The 16,609-nt window shown below is 33.7% G+C and overlaps 1 protein-coding gene across 3 annotated transcripts in view; it reads right to left on the reverse strand.

Annotated features, from left to right (window-relative positions):
• LOC143236059 (hexosaminidase D-like) overlaps positions 1-9,446 on the reverse strand; it is a 49,598-nt gene extending 40,152 nt beyond the window's left edge. For 2 of the 3 annotated variants that reach the window (XR_013019436.1, XM_076474315.1), the window contains exons 1-2: positions 9,307-9,446; positions 526-587 (exon numbers count right to left, since the gene is read on the reverse strand). Coding sequence is in view for 1 of the 3 variants with exons in the window: in XM_076474315.1 (XP_076330430.1) it covers positions 526-563 (38 nt within the window). In the remaining 2 variants the exon portion in view is untranslated. The remainder of the gene's footprint in view (positions 1-525; positions 588-9,306) is intronic. The other variant, XM_076474316.1, reaches the window with a different exon arrangement.
• Between the last annotated feature and the right edge of the window lie 7,163 nt (positions 9,447-16,609).

Genomic DNA, 16,609 nt, shown 5'->3' on the forward strand with positions numbered 1-16,609 from the left:
TTCATTCATCATACCTTTCGATATTTTGTTTGTTTGTTTGTTTTGGAATTTCGCACAAAGCTACTCGAGGGCTATCTGTGCTAGCAGTCCCTAATTTAGCAGTGTAAGACTAGAGGGAAGGCAGCTAGTCATCACCACCCACCGCCAACTCTTGGGCTACTCTTTTACCAACGAATAGTGGGATTGACCGTCACATTATACACCCCCACGGCTGGGAGGACGAGCATTTCGATATGTTACAAGAATTAAACATATTACAGTCTTTAAATTTATGCTCTGAAATTTTTGAAATGGATGAGATATTTGGACAACTCATGTCACAGATGACTAAATCTGACAAAATGAATGGTAAAATGTTCATTATTTTAATGCATTTTACATCCATATTATTTTTTCCACCGATGAGCTTTAAACATACTTGGCAAATTTCTAACAGAAATATTTGCAGAGACTATTTATTTCTTTTTAAACATACTATTTTATAAACACCAATTAATAAATTTCATCTTCCCATCAACATCTTACCTTGCAAGATCAATGAAACTCTTAGTAACAGTATCCATATCCAACTTTTATAGCCTGCTCTTCTGTTATGATAAAAAAAATATTAGATATCAAAGAATGACTAGAAAACACAAAAGATTGTTTTAACATTCACAACCAAAAGTTAATGTAGAAAACCATGAATCTGCTGAACACTTCAAATCTATACTTTCTTATATTAAAAGCTCAATCATAACTAGAATTGAGAAATTAAAATTACCTATAATCAACAATTAGTGTTATGTAACATAACTGATTAATTAAAATTATAATTGAATTTGTTAATGTCAGAAAAATAATCAACTCATCAAAATTAGAGTTTCTGATTATTACAACAACAGAAGTAATCAAAATATTGCCACAATGGTTTCTTATGTTAATTCAGATTAATCAGTCAATGTCAGGACACACAAAACAAATGATGAATCAGCATTTTGCCAGTTCTAAATAATACATATTTAGCTGACTTTGCACTGGAATAAAGCTGTATGTTGGAAACTACTGTTTAGTATTGTATATGGCAATGTAAATATATAGATGTGTTGGGCTAAGGATTCTTCTAAAGTAGATTTCTGTGATTTGTGATAAACAGTAAACAAACAGCACACACTCCACTTGTTTTTAAAATAACATATATATGTGGAACAAGTTAAATACAAGTACAAAAATTATCTACACTATGAAGATTATAGTTGTATCTTAAATGCTTTGCAGTTCCTTCTTGTCAAAAGTTCACTTAGGCCAATTCAACAGCATTAGAATTCAATTGAAATGTCATACTGTTTTCTCTATTTCTATTGCAATAGTAGCAGTGTATAATTCACTTACACTGTCATATGAGTTACTGCAGTTGCATCCTGTTTTAGGTACTTCCAATAATCATCTGATGTTTGTCAAAATCCAAGCATGGGGTTCAGTAAGTTTAGAATACCCTTTTGAGGAGACAAAATATTCTCCTTATCTCTTTCAAACTGTTTATCTCACTTCAAAATATCAACTTTTAGGCCTTCATTCCCATGACTGTTTTCCAACTTTTCTCTGACCAAAATTCTCTTTTATGTGACTTTATTTTTACTCTGTTTCCACGCATCTGGTCACAGCTATTTATACCTCTATCACTCAGGTCTTCTAGAAATCTCCACAGCCTCAACATCAATAAATTAATAAATAGTACCAACACAAAACATTTACATTTTTTTTTTCACTGTATATAAAGGCTCTTTTCAGTTCATGTACTAAGTTTTCTAATTTAGTCTACATCAATATCTGCAGGTACTTTGTCAGTCTCTTCTTATGTAGGGCTTCCAACAGGGCTTCACCTTGACAGGATCCCTCATCTTCACCTTGATCTTGTGTTGCTGGAGGTCTGTATTCCCAAATCTATCTGTATACTGATACAGTAGATTTTGTTCCTCTTTCTTCTTCTTACAAGTCGGTTCTTCACTTATGTCAACATTTCTGTATGTCTTTTCTCCATCCAGTGCTCTTAGGCTTAGTAGTTTCTTATCTTCTATTACTAAATCGTCTTCAGGTTCTGCTTCTCTGACAGACACACCTGCCATATCCATCTCTGTACACATAAGATCTTCTCTCCTTCAGAGTACCACTTCAACAGATTGGCATGGTAGATCCTGGTCTTTCTGTTCACAATAGAGACCATTCTGTTGATTATTTCCTGTACTTTCCACTACAGGGAGAGTTTATTGTGGTCTGAAAGCAACACAACAAATATATTCTGTCTGACTTTGAAATGTTGATCCTTGGCCTTCCTGTCACAGAAATACTTCTGACTGCTCTGAGCTGCACACAAGCTTTGATGGGAAGTTGGCAGGTTTCCTCCAGTAATTTTTTTTAATTCATACTGATATGTATTCCTTAATTTTGACTCTCCTTCTCCCATACATAGCTTTTTCAGTATTAGCATTAGACCTCATACCACTCTTCCATACAGTAAGTTAAGGGGCACAAGTTCTATGCTTACTTGTGGAACTTCTCGATAAGAAAATAACACTGTCCGAAAGTACATGTCCCAGTCATATGGTTTCTACTGGTACATTTACTCTTTCACAAAGTCCAGTAAATCTAGGATTTTATGAGGTCATAAAGAGCTTCTGAGTACTAAAGAGTCTGCACACATTCCTACATCAGTTCTGAAGTAAACTAGGTCCCTCTGTCTCTCAGAAAGCTGCTCTGCAAAATACCTCCAGGAAGGTTTCTGCTACTCTGTCTCTGTCAGTGCTATGGATTCTGAATAGCATGTCACATATACTGGTTACCCTTGTCAGAAACAGGTGTTACCAGTCCAATTACGTCCACAGGTATTCTCCTGAATGGCTCTATATGAGAGGCATCTACCCCCCAGTGGCACCTTGGTTATCTTCTCTCTAGGTATTGACATTTGGCAGATGTCACATGACCTCCTAGCCAATGAAAGTTACTGGTGATTCTGTGCTGTCTTCTTTGTTCCTAGATGTTTTCTCACAAATGATTCATGAGCTAACATCATTATTTAAATCTTGTACTCTGTCAGTACTAGGGTCTGTTTAACTTCCCTGTATAACTGTCTTGATAGATCCAATATAGCACTCCTTTCCAATCCTCCATTTTATAAATATCTTTTCCCATTGCCTTGTGTTCAACCTGCTTCCAGGCATTGCCTCGAAGATTTTGCAGTGAAAGGTTTATGTTTCTTCAGTTCCTGCAAATAATTCAGGACACTACCTATTGACACTTGCAGGAGCTTGATGTCTTATTTACTCTTCTTTTCTTGAGTTCTGCTGGTAACTACAGATGCCACGTAAGTCTTTCTGTTTAGCTCCTTCAAATGTATACAACCTGGTATGTTTTCAATTAGTAGATCATAAATTGATGCCTTGATACATATGGTTTCAAGGACTCATACATAATAAGAAGTATCTACCTTTATTTTTTGCTATGGGAAACTTCTGTACAATCCCATCAATTAACACACACAGGCATACCTTTGCCTGTCATCTGATCTTCAGGTACTAGACTGGTTCTCACTGCTGTACTACTGCACCTAGTGTCTCACAAAACCTTCACTTTCTTGTCCCCCACAAAACTTTCACTTAATAGCATGTTTTTATTTGGTGTGATTCCACCTATTGATGTCAGTCACATGCTCCAAGAGCTACTGACACCATTGATCCATTTGCTAACTTGAGCTGACCATTAATCATGCACAAATCAATCATGGAATTGGCACTTCCTACATGTGGTGAATCTAACATATTTTTGTCAGTCTGTTTCTTCTGGCATTAGCATCCACAGTGCCAGTCACTCTTTTCTTGTTTCTTACTAGCATTATCTTTGTAAATAGCTATAACTACTTCATGTTTAGATTTATGCTGTTACTTGTTAGTAATGGATTTGCACTCCTTTTTGATGTGTCCCATTTTATAACAAACATATCATCTCTTCTCCCTTCTGTTAACCTCCTGTTACCTTTGGTAGACTTTTGTTTTTGGTCAGCTACCACTGGTTTAGAATTTAACTAGATATTTTTTAACTTGCCAGATATACTACCTCCATGGGCTTTAATATACTGTTCTGCCAGCTTGATCATCTTCTCCACATATTATATATAATGTGGATCAAAAAATGTACCCATTCTTTAAGTCATATAAAGTAATCTCCCTGATCACCTTAATATAACTGCATATGTATAAAATCATACACTCAATCCTCAGAACTTAATATAATAACTTAGGTTAAACAGTATCAAAAAGTAATCTTGCTAGTCACTGTGATCATGAACTGTTCTCATATTAGTAAATCTACCAGTCTCTCAAAACTATTTTCACTCTTCGTTACACCAGTACATCTAATGAAGTATCACTGTAGATGTATTGCAAACTGAAAAACAGTTTATTCAGCATCAGGTTTAACTTCTCTGAACTTCCAGCAAAAACCTTCTTCAGTTAGTTTATGTTGTTTCAGTAAAGCCATTGTTAATTTTTCATAGTCCATGGCATCTTCTGATATCATGCCTGCATACACCTGTAGGTCTTTTCCTGTTATAAGTGGTCCAAGACAGACTGCCCAGTCACCTTTGTGCCAGTTCTAACTTTGGGTGAATCTTTCCAGGAAATCATACACGTCACCTTTCTGCTCATCAGATTTGGGTAGTTTGAGTCACCTCTCCCTGACTATATTGTCATTCTTTCTGTTGGGTGAGCTTTGAAATATTAATTTGTGCTCTTATCATCTTTATTTCTGGTCTCTCCTCTTTTCTTTTTCTATTAATTTGTATTCTCATTTTCCTTTTTCCTCTTTCAGTCTTTCTTCTCTGCTTCTCTTCCCTATCTGGTTCTTGTTATCATTTAACAAACTCTTATAGTTCATTGTATTTTTACCCAAGATACTCTTCTTTTTCTATCCATTCACAAAATTTGACATGGTTATATAGAGTGATTGTAATCTTCACACTATCTGCACTACTACTACTACAGTTGTGCATATATAGGTCTACTTATTTCCACTGTCTTTCACATTTTCTTCTGCCCTTGTTTACCACAGTATACTGCATTGACAGAAGTGAGGTGAGCAAGCAACTTTTTAATTAAAATAATCAGCTACCTCCATTACCTATGAGCATTAATTATATTATTTGATGTCCAGTAATCTATCAATTGAATGAAATTATGATTAAACTGATTATGTAAAGAAAATAATGAACCAACCAAAATTATTTTTTATTCCAACTATTCAAGTAACCAAAATGTTACCATCATTATTTCTCATTATCACTTTCAGTTAATTCAAGGTTGTTTACTTTAATTCATTAGTGTCATGAATCATGAAAATAATCAAGCAATTGAAACTAATGTTCCCAATCAGTACTATTATTTATTATTCCAACTATCCAAGTCTTGTGTGAGAATGACCTATTTACAAACTCAGCAATTAATTAATTGTCAAAATCCACTAATCTTCCAGCCCTACATGCAAACTAAATCTTTCTTTTTATTCTGATTTATTACAACATGAAGTTTTTCATATGAAGGAAATCCATTAGCAGCAAATGGAATACTGCTTTCGTTAGTAGTAACTATGAAGCAATTAATGCTGAAATCACATTCATTCAGCACATCACAAACTAACATACACATAAGACAAAAGAATACAGGCCATAAATATAACACTATTTACTAAGCATACTATTAAAATATTTTTTTTACAAAATAAAATAGTAATTGGAGAACTTTTTTCAACATTCAAACAATTTAATGCCAATATTTTTCCTAGACTGCATGGAGCTAAAAGAACACAAAATTCCCATGCTGGTGTAGCATTACATAAATGTTTCCAGCTACTATGTAATTATTTTGTGTATTAACTTGTATGTTACAATTTTTTTTAACAAATTACTCCCATTGTAATATTCACATCTTTAATTCATATTTAATATTTTAACATTTCTTACTACATGAGCACCTGATCTGTGTAACACATGGAAAAAGTAAAAAACTTTACAGTGTGTGACAGTTGTAAATATTTGTGGTTTGTCCTTACTAATATTCAGTAGCAAAAAGACAAAAATTGCACAGCCTCTTTATTTATTAGAATAATTACTTGTGAAAAATAGTTAATGAAAACAATTGTTGTACTAAATAATTTAGATCAATTAACAAAACAACATCCAAAATGATAAACACTAATCACAGAAGAATGATAAAACAAGTAAAACATATAAAACCAATGTAAACAAGTGATATGTCTAATGCAAAATTTGATTTATTACACATCAAACCCCTAAAATAATTTCCCTGAGGCTCATCATCAGCTTAAATATAGTCCCTATAATCAGACTTTTATCAATTAGTACCACTGAAACCTGTGATTTTTAATACACTGTTGAAGTATATGTAGTTTGTTTTCCCATGGTCATTTTTTGTCTGAGGAAATTGTATTGAATTTGTTTCATCTGTCACTGAAGCCACAGTTGTTCCAAAAAAACATTAAGAATTTTATAAATCACACTTAGTTTTAATCTAATTCAGAAGATACTCTTTTTTTATATATTAAAATCTTTGCATAACTTAAGCACTTACTAAAATAAATATGCTTATTAATTATACTCATCCAGCTTAAACCAAACTACATTGGCAAGTGAAACTTGTAAAGTGTGTAGCAGATCTAAACTTAAAGCCAACATATAAATGTTTTGAAAATTAATTATGTTTGTCAATGACAAAATGTAAAACATTAGTAGTGATGACCCAACATAAAACTTGACTCATTTGTAGCCACATAATGTATATTCTGTCCAAACTATAAACTACAAAACCCAATAAGGTTGAAAATTAGTAATTATTACTAATATGTTGGAGAAGTATCTTTTGTAATACAAAAATTTTTAGTTCCAAATTAAATGAATGTTCAAATTACTTTAAACTATAACTTTCCCAAATTATTACACATCACTGAGTAAAAATTCCAAGATTATCTGCACCACTATAAAAAGACTCAGAATATAACAAATGTAAGTCTGTGGCATGTCTTTACAAGGTATATGAAATTACTATACTTTTTCCCAATATGTATTCATACATATATAATAAAATCACTGTCTGTATATGTATCGTCAGAAAAAAAATCTAATAAAATGTGATGTTTCTAAATTTGTTTTATATGTATGATCATTAGAAATGTAATATCCATGTACAATTACAATAATAAACAAACCTGCAGTGAGAAGTAAATCATTCTGCTATAATATTATATGCAAATGAAACTCTATTGAATGTGTAAAATAAATGCACAAACTTGTTTCTGATGTTAAAATATGGAAAACAATGGACAATTTGGTTCTTCAAGATTACCCCTGGTGCTTATTAAATACCCATCTTTGAAGAAATAAAAATATTTAAACCCATCTTTTATTTTCAAGAGATTATTGGTTCCCCCCTCTAACTCCTGCAAAGTGATAATCTTCATGTATTAGTTTGTTTTGTCTTTAACATGTTGAAATTTATTATTTGGAATTATTTAAAAATACTTTTAAAGAATTCATCATTAATGGATACAACCTAAGAAACTGATTATAATAATAATATTTCACAACACATATAACACAGAAATTTAAATAAAGAACTAGACTGGAGCACACTTCTCAATGAAAGTTTATTAAAATGTATCCTATACATATCTTGTAATCTTGTTTATGTATTTATCCAAATGAACAACTCAAGTACTTTCTACTGATGTTATTTAACCTTAAATAACAAAACAAGTTTGATAAACTGTTTGATAAAACATTAATATATAAGATTAGATATTATGTTTTCAGTGAACAAGAAACCAACATGCATAAAAACCAGTTTAATAATTTGAAACACAGATATTGTAAATAAACATTCAGCTCTGGATATGAAGAATATTACTACTGTCATATTTCAGGAGTTATCTATGCAATGAAATAAAAGGTTGTTCAAAGTTGGGAGTGGGTTAAAAGTGACCAAATATGCCCAGTTGCATGTGCACCTACCATCAAATGGCATGTCCACTCTTACATCACATTAATTCATTCTTTGATAATAATTAATTCCAAAGGCAACACACAATCTGCTTTTCTTTCTAACTGAAAACAAAAGTTGTTGCCTCCAAATGAAAACTATTAGAGGGTCAGATTCTTACTCCACTGTTTTGGATTCCCCTTAATCATTCTTTTTACATAAATTGGATATAGTATGGTCCACTACATTTAAAGCTCTGCCCCATCCCCACTATAAAAACCTTGGTTCCAATGACAGGGGTACACATATTGTAACCAGATATGTTTTTATTGTGGGTAAGGGGGAAAACTGTGTGAATTTATAAATAACTTAAATATATATTACACAACTAAGCAGCAAAAAAAAAAAAAAGACACAAAACAACAAAAGTATACATACAGAAATCTTGTCTGTTATTGTGCCAGTAACAGATAAAAAAATTCTTCCTCCAATTTATTCAAAATTGTATAATATTATTTAATTCATCTTTAGCTCTATTGAACCAATATTGAATGTCATAAAGTATCGTTGAATTTGTAACTTGTATGCTAGAAAGACTAACACAAGTACTACGTAATACCAAAATAAACAACACATCATCAAGTATAACCACTACAACAATTTCGATTATTTGTTAACCCAGAATTCTACCCTCTGGGTTTGCTTATGAGTTCTTTTTTTTTTCTTTTTCATTTACCTACACACTAATACTTTCTAAAAGTACGTCAGACCAAATGATTTGTACAAATGATTTCGTTTCAGCGAATTTCCAACAAATAAAAATTATTACAGATGAAGTTCAACATGAAATATATAAATCACGATTAACTAGTAATAGTGTAACTTTAAATTTTATTTTTACTCGTTTTGATAGCTTTCTGTTTCGTTGCTTCAAAACTCCTTGAAATATTTTATCTTTTCAAAGCACTCGGCCATACTATATTTCTTGAAATATTTTGTTCCGGTAAATGAATAATAGTAAAACCAAAAGCATATTTATAGCTTAAATTTTGGGATAGAAGCTTGTATTTCTCTAACGCTAACGCTAACATTAGTGTCATTAGGTCTGAACCAACGTTAGTCTACTCTTGTCTTCAGGTTTATGCCATTTACGTAGAAAAAGGTAAAAAAAAATTATAAACTTATATATACTGGCACTATTTACCATCAGTTATTTTAATGTTTGTAAATATATAATTAGAAATCCTGGTTAAAAGCTACAAAAACAAAAGAGAATTCCACTTACTAATAGAATAAAACACACAGATAAACTTCCTTTCTATTTTCCTGATTCGGGATCTGTATGAAAAGCAATATCGACCAAAATAAAAACTTTCTGTCATAAATGATATAAGTAAATTGGGTTGGGCTTTGAGCATTTTGTAATTAATGTCGAAAATTATTATATTGGATAAGAAATCCTCTAATAATTATGAATTTCGATTACAGTTTATCTTCAACAAAAATGAACAAATGATACTTTATTGTATCAATATATTCTATAATTCTGTCATTAAATTTATACAGAATTAAACTTCGGTCTAGTCTTAATGCTTCAAACAATTTCTCAAGTAATAACGGATGAAGAACTGTTGCAATGTATTTTGTCTGTTTTGTTGCAATTCATTCAAAACAAATCGGGAACTATCTGAAAGGTGAATTTTCAACAAATTTGATAATTGCCTTAGATACTTTGGTTAGGTATAATTCCTGTGTGGTTGCCATATTTTTAAACACTTTAGTTTTTGAGTAAAAAATGAAACAAAATATGCGGGTCTTCGAACTCAAGTTCCTCTCGGTCGTTCGGCTGTTTCAGTGACGTTTTACAACGATGACGTAATAGTTGCCAAACACGCTTCGTTGCGCGCCTATCATTTTGTTCCTTTCAGTGCTGGTGTTTTATGTAAATCTATCGGTGCTTTTTCGGATTACATACTTTGTGAGACTATATTTTATCTTGATATTGCTACTTTATATTTGTTTTATGATAACATGGTTTACTGCGTTGCTTCTGGTTGTAAAAACTGTTCGGCATCGGGCAAAAGCTTCTTTTCGTTTCCATGCAAAGCTTTGTCAAAATCACTTTGAACGCTCATGTTTTGTGTTGGATCCCACTGTTTTGGATTCCGTAAGTTTCAATCCAGGCAGGTTGAGATTGAAAAAACCATCGGCAGTAGACAGGATTGTCCCCACCATCTTTCCTCGTGTAGAGCTGAGGACTGATCTCAGCTTGCAGCGTACAGATTCCAACTCTCTGAAGCCATCCCTTGCCATCACGAAAAGAACAAACTTAAAGGTATGTGTGCAGTATAAAGTGATAAACAATAACTAGTATATAATAATTTAAAAAGTACAAGTTTTTGAAGAATGTAACTAGACATACACATTTCACATTCATGAGCGTGTTTTACATTTGTGACACCTGAAAGTCAGTGAAACCTTGATTTACTAGTCTAAACAGTGGACAAATCTATCCCAAATAGAGTATATTCCAAGTTTAAAAGCTGGTAAATCATTCTGTAGATGTTTTTGTATCATTTTTAAATGTGGAAAAGTTTGAAGAATTCCATTTTTCAAATTTAACATTTCAAGATAAATTGAAATAAGACTATGTCTTGAACATGTTGAAGTAATCAAGTACATGTTATGTATTTTTAAAAAAATGTAGATTTGTAAAAAATCAAATATAAACTCCATAACATATTTCCACAACTCATCATAATAAAATTAATCTTAACACAGTACTTTGACATTGTCATATTAAATGTAAATCTCATAAACCTCATAAATTATGTTGTTTTAATATATAATCTTATATCTTCAGCTTTTAGAGGAAAGTACTACTGATGACACAGTGCCAACTTCTGTAGAGGAAGTTGTGATTCAGCCCACCCCTGATGATGACTGCCAAGACTCTAGAGCTGACTCATTTCAGAGTGTGTCTGTTCAAACCGTTGTAAGTAGATCATTATTGTTAGATTAAACATTCATAAGTTGCAATAATTGATGTATAATTTTATTTACATTAATTTGAATCTAGCCGTGAAAGAATGTTATTATTTCAATACCTAAATAAAAACCCATTGTTTCAGCCTATCCCAAGTATTCTAAGAGGGTTACAAACTGGCTGGTATTCTGTTTCCAGAGGTGAAATACAGGGCCGTAGATTTTTTTACACCCGATGAGGGGAATGATTTTTGCAACCGCTTATGTGGACTGTTCAATTTGCTAATTGGTAATCTCTGATTACGTGAACCTGAAAGCTGTAAACATGCAGTCACAGAGTAATCTTGTTGCCACGATACTTCAAGGTTTCCATGTAGGTTTGTATAAGTGAGGTGTTGTGAACAGTTTTAAAATGTTAATAGAATAAAGACAAATGTGTCACAAATTAACTGCCACATGAATTTATTCCTGCACACTGCACAGTATAAAAGATGGTCATTATACTTGACAAGGTTACTAACAACTTTCATTGCATGAATTACGTTTTTAAATATTAATAAAATTAGTAATTACCATTGATAAGTTTGTATCTACTAAAAAACTGTTCATGTTGTTTGATAAAAATAATTAAAATGTCTTTGCGAACTCTTGAAAATTACACATCAATACAATGTAGCACATAATTATTTATACTTTACATTGAAGTAAGATTCATTTAGTCCTCTAGTCTACAGGTTCCCAAACGTAGACCTCCTTTGTGATGATCTGTTTATGAATTCTTTCATAAGCTATTCTATATTTATGACTGTGACAAACTGCCACATGGTTGAGGCGGCACTGAGACATAGTTGACCTTAACCACGTCTTCAAACTACTTAATGCAGAAAAGCTGCGTTCACATTCGCAGCTAGATACTGGACATACAAGCAAATTTTTCATGAGAAGAAACACTTCACTAAACATCTGCTGGCTTGTTTCATGGATTTTACAGTAAACATCCTTCGCACCTTTCAGAGATACTGCTTTTGTTGTTCCTTTAAACATGGGCAACTGAAACTCGAGCCGTTGTGCAGAGATTTCTTGATGGAAGTTTATACCCGAGTTGTCAATCTTGCCAGATGTGATCATGTTCTCAAGTGCCAGATATTGCCTCAAGTCATTGTTGTCTGCATTGAATCTAGTGGTCAGATGTTCTATGACTGTGTCTACAAATTCAAAATATTGTCTTCTGTAGTAATCTCTAGCTGTTGCAGAATGGTATGCTGAGCCATCACCTGTGATCCTTCTTGGGGGTCTGCGAATGCGTGGTAGTTCAATCGGCACCAGATCTAGGGAAGTTACCTTTTTCTCAGCTTCAGCAAATATCTTGTTGTAATTTTCGTCTGTTCGCAATATCTGCAACTGCTCAACTGTCATTGCAGATGCTTCAATCATGCCAGATATTGTTGCTGATTTTGCTTGGAATGCACGGTTTAGTTCTTATGATGCAGCTAATGGATGCTGAGCCATCAACAATCCTAAAACTGTCTTTCCTTTGTCAAATCTGTCCAGCAGACCTCGTGCTTTCACTGCTACATCTGAATTTTCATTTGTTAATTCAGACAAAGAATCAACAATGTCACTATAGTGATCATTATTAGCACATGTAATTGCAGATAGGCGGCACAACCAAGTGTTGGACACAGTGGGCAGATATATTTAACTGGACCATTGTGGCTGTCTGACGATACAATATTTTCAAAGATTGTCTTGTATTTGCCTGACCTCTGAAGCAAGACACCAAGATCATGTACCCACTGGAAAGAATCTCGAACACATTTACAAGCTTCAACTGCATGTTGCATTATTAAATTAGCCTTGTGTGCTCCGCAGTGAAAAAACAAAGCTGACGATTGCTTCTCTTATTTTTGCCTGGCATCCACTGTACGCACCATTCATGTTAGCGGCTCCATCATAAGTTTGTGCTCTTAATTCTGACAGTGGTAAATTGAATGTGGTCAGTACATCAGGTATAGTCGAGGATATTGTTTCACCAGTTGTATTGGAAACACTGTACAAACCAAGAAATGTCTCATGGAAGTCAAGGTTCTCATTTACGTATCGTACACTTATTGCTTCGTCTTCGGCACCTGTAACATCTTGAGTGCCATCAACCATTAATGCAAATATTTTACTTTGCTGCACTTCGTGTGCTATGTTCCTCAGTATTTGATGGCCGAACATCTCCATTATTTCATTCTAAGCCTGGGGTGATGTGAATCTGGTTTTCTTTGACAAGTAGGCCGTCAACTCAGGATTTTCCTCTTCCAGGAGCTTCATTAACTGCAGGAAGTTCCCCTCCGTATCAGTATGTCCACGTAATGCTAAGCCTAGACGCAGTAAGAAACGTAAACTTCTGAATATATTGGCTAGACTTCTTTTGCATTCTTCCTGCTGCTTCTTATTTCCATCATGTAACTGGACAGTCACTGGAGTTACATCAAGTGAACCTTCTGGAGATATAGCGAATCTGTGCTGAGAGGAGGATTGGTGTTCGTTGAATTTCTCTTTTGCCTTTTTTCAGTTGCAAAAACCGGTGGATATGAAGGTATACTCCACTGGCCTCTCCAATTTCCCTGTAAAAAGGCCTCTATTTTCCGCCTTGGCACAGTGAAAGCATATGACTTTTTGAGTCTGATTGTCGAAGTGCAGCCATGGGAACTCATCAAACCACTTGCCCTGGAAGTTGATATTTTGAGATTTTGCTTTCTCTCGTGGTATTAGTTGTGCGTCTGGATGATATGTCTTTCCACACTGTATCTGTGGAGTGTCAGATTTTTCATTACTGCACAAACTGCAGATGTGCGAGAAAAAGCCTTGGCATGGCCAGAAGAAAATTAAAAACAAGGACTGGAGAGTATTAATATATGTTCATTTTGAATAACATCTAAGTTTGATCAAAAACCTAAGAAAATAACAGAATTCTGTTTCCAGCCACTACATCAGTTGAAAAGGTTTTAGACCAAGACCTTCTTTCATTATACATTTCACAAAGCAATAAATACATTAAAATAAGAAATTTGCATGCTTGCTTAATATTGCTTTTCGTATAGATCACGAATGTGGAAAATATAAGTTTGTTCAGCCTGGTTACAAAAGCCGGTATTCCTGAGTAATAACCCTCGCCTTCATTGGCATAATTCGAACTTTCACCATTACAACTTTAAGGCGAGAGTTTTCGCTTTAAACGTGGTTGGTACCAAATGGTAGTAGTGGCAGGCGTTATAAAAAGAGAGACAAAACCAACAACAAAATCCAAGTGTCAAATAAAACAAAAACATATCTTTATACACATTTTCTTCAAATAAAGACTTAAGGAAGAAACAGACTGTGGCTGTTAAGAGATAAAAACTTGCATTTTAAGAATAGATAGTCGTATATGAGTAATAATTGGGGTCATGTGGCTTCGCTGACATTGTTTATGAGTGTTTATATAGATCTAATGCGAAACAAAAATACATATTTAATTTGTAGGTTATGTTTGAAAGCATTCATTAAAATGCACACATAATACACTATTACTGTCGTATTAAACTAGGCCTATCTCAGTTTGTGTTAACGTTCATTGACTGGATGTGTAATAAACGATCTATAGGTCTCTCAATTAACTCTAGACCAATGAAAATGTGGGTTTTTATAAATAGGCCTAAAATACAATTAATTAAATTTGCTTTCCTACCTGTAGTGTTTTGATCTATGCCTTTGTAATATCGGACTTTTTTAGAACATGACTGCATATATTCATGAACGTGTAGCTTAACTCTTAAGTTTCGTTCTGTTATACTACGTTTATAGAGAGCTTATAACATAGGGCATAACGGTTAGTGTTTCAAAACTTTTGACAAGTTTAAACCAGTTTAATTTTATTTAAGAACATAATAATCCAACGCTTGCCCCTGAAGAAGAAATGTCTACTTTTTGAAAACGCTCGGGTTATAGGGATTTATTCATTTCTATCAAAACGTCTTGAACCCACGTGTTTTCTAAAATCATAAATATATAAAATATTCATATGCACATATATAAAAGCAACAAGCAATGTAGGCCTTATTAACTTTAAAACTTCAGATGAGTATATATACTGATATACAATTTTGGTTGACATGTAAGTTATCATAGCTACCGGTAATCGTAAGACTGTATCTGAATACATACATAGAAAAGTTCGTCAACGAAGTGTTACACAAACAGGTTTTTCAACATGGCATTTAAAATGTTACCGATGGTAAATCTATGAAATCATAGCTATGATAAAACCATATCATCCCATCGTTTCTCTAAAAGTGTGAAAATATACGCTTAAGTCATTGAACTCATAACTAGTTTCAACAGTCTCAATCAATGTCGGACCGACAGGTAATAATGAATATGAATTTAGCATTCTAATCTATGAAAAATTTAAATGCTGTAACTCCATCGAGTGATACAAACTGTCTTTTGTTTAGCGATTAGGACCTCGATAACACTTGCAAGAAGTACGCTTAAATTTGTGTGCCAAAGGTCAAGCGTATATATATTATATATGATATACTCGTTCTATTCATACCGGTCGCAGTATTTACGGTAGCATTGCTTCGATGTTTAAGTTTTATAGACCTGGGATGGTCGGTGTAGATGACTCCCCCCCCTATTAGAAGACAACTGTTTCAGGCGAATACGAATTTAAATATTACAGAGAATCAAAGTATCTCGCATTTATTCCTACCTTTTTTAGGGCCATGTTTTTATAAGTACTTAAATTTATATCCGTGTGATTGTTTTGTTTGTTTTGGAATTTCGCACAAAGCTACTCGAGGGCTATCTGTGCTAGCCGTCCCTAATTTAGGAGTGTAAGACTAGAGGGAAGGCAGCTAGTCATCACCACCCACCGCCAACTCTTGGGCTACTCTTTTACCAACGAAGAGTGGGATTGACCGTAACATTATAACGCCCCCACGGCTGGGAGGGCGAGCATGTTTGGCGCGACTCGGGCGCGAACCCGCGACCCTCAGATTACGAAGCGCACGCCTTAACGCGCTAGGCCATGCCAGGCCCTATATCCGTGTGAATAAATGTATCTTGTCTTTATTCGCTGTTGCAAAGTCTTGTACATATATTCATTTTATATTAATCGAAAATATTCGGATATATACCATTTTAATACTGTCGTACCATCTTAAAACTAATGCTACACAATAGACTATCAGTGCTTTGCTCATCACAGGTATCAAAACCCAATTTCTAGCCTTGTTAGTCCGCAGACATATCACTGTGCCACAGGGGGGTATGCATGTGATATAGATTTTAATCGTATTATCTGCTGAAGTTTCCTTGTTTTTGCCAGTTAAACTTACATATTCGTACAATTGCAAACTTTGTTTAACACACGTTAATTTCGAATCGTAGGTTAATCCGAGGAGTCTGACTGATTTTGTGGTCTGGAGAAGTGTTCCATTCATATATATAATTTGGGTGGGTCCTTTTTTGAGTTTCTTTACTTTTGCGAAGACTACCAATTAATTTTGGGGCACATTTATTTTAATACGCTATTTTTGACAACATTATACGATATTATTTCGTTTGGG

This window comes from Tachypleus tridentatus, chromosome 13, assembly GCF_004210375.1.
Source record: "Tachypleus tridentatus isolate NWPU-2018 chromosome 13, ASM421037v1, whole genome shotgun sequence".
NCBI classification, from domain to species: domain Eukaryota; kingdom Metazoa; phylum Arthropoda; class Merostomata; order Xiphosura; family Limulidae; genus Tachypleus; species Tachypleus tridentatus.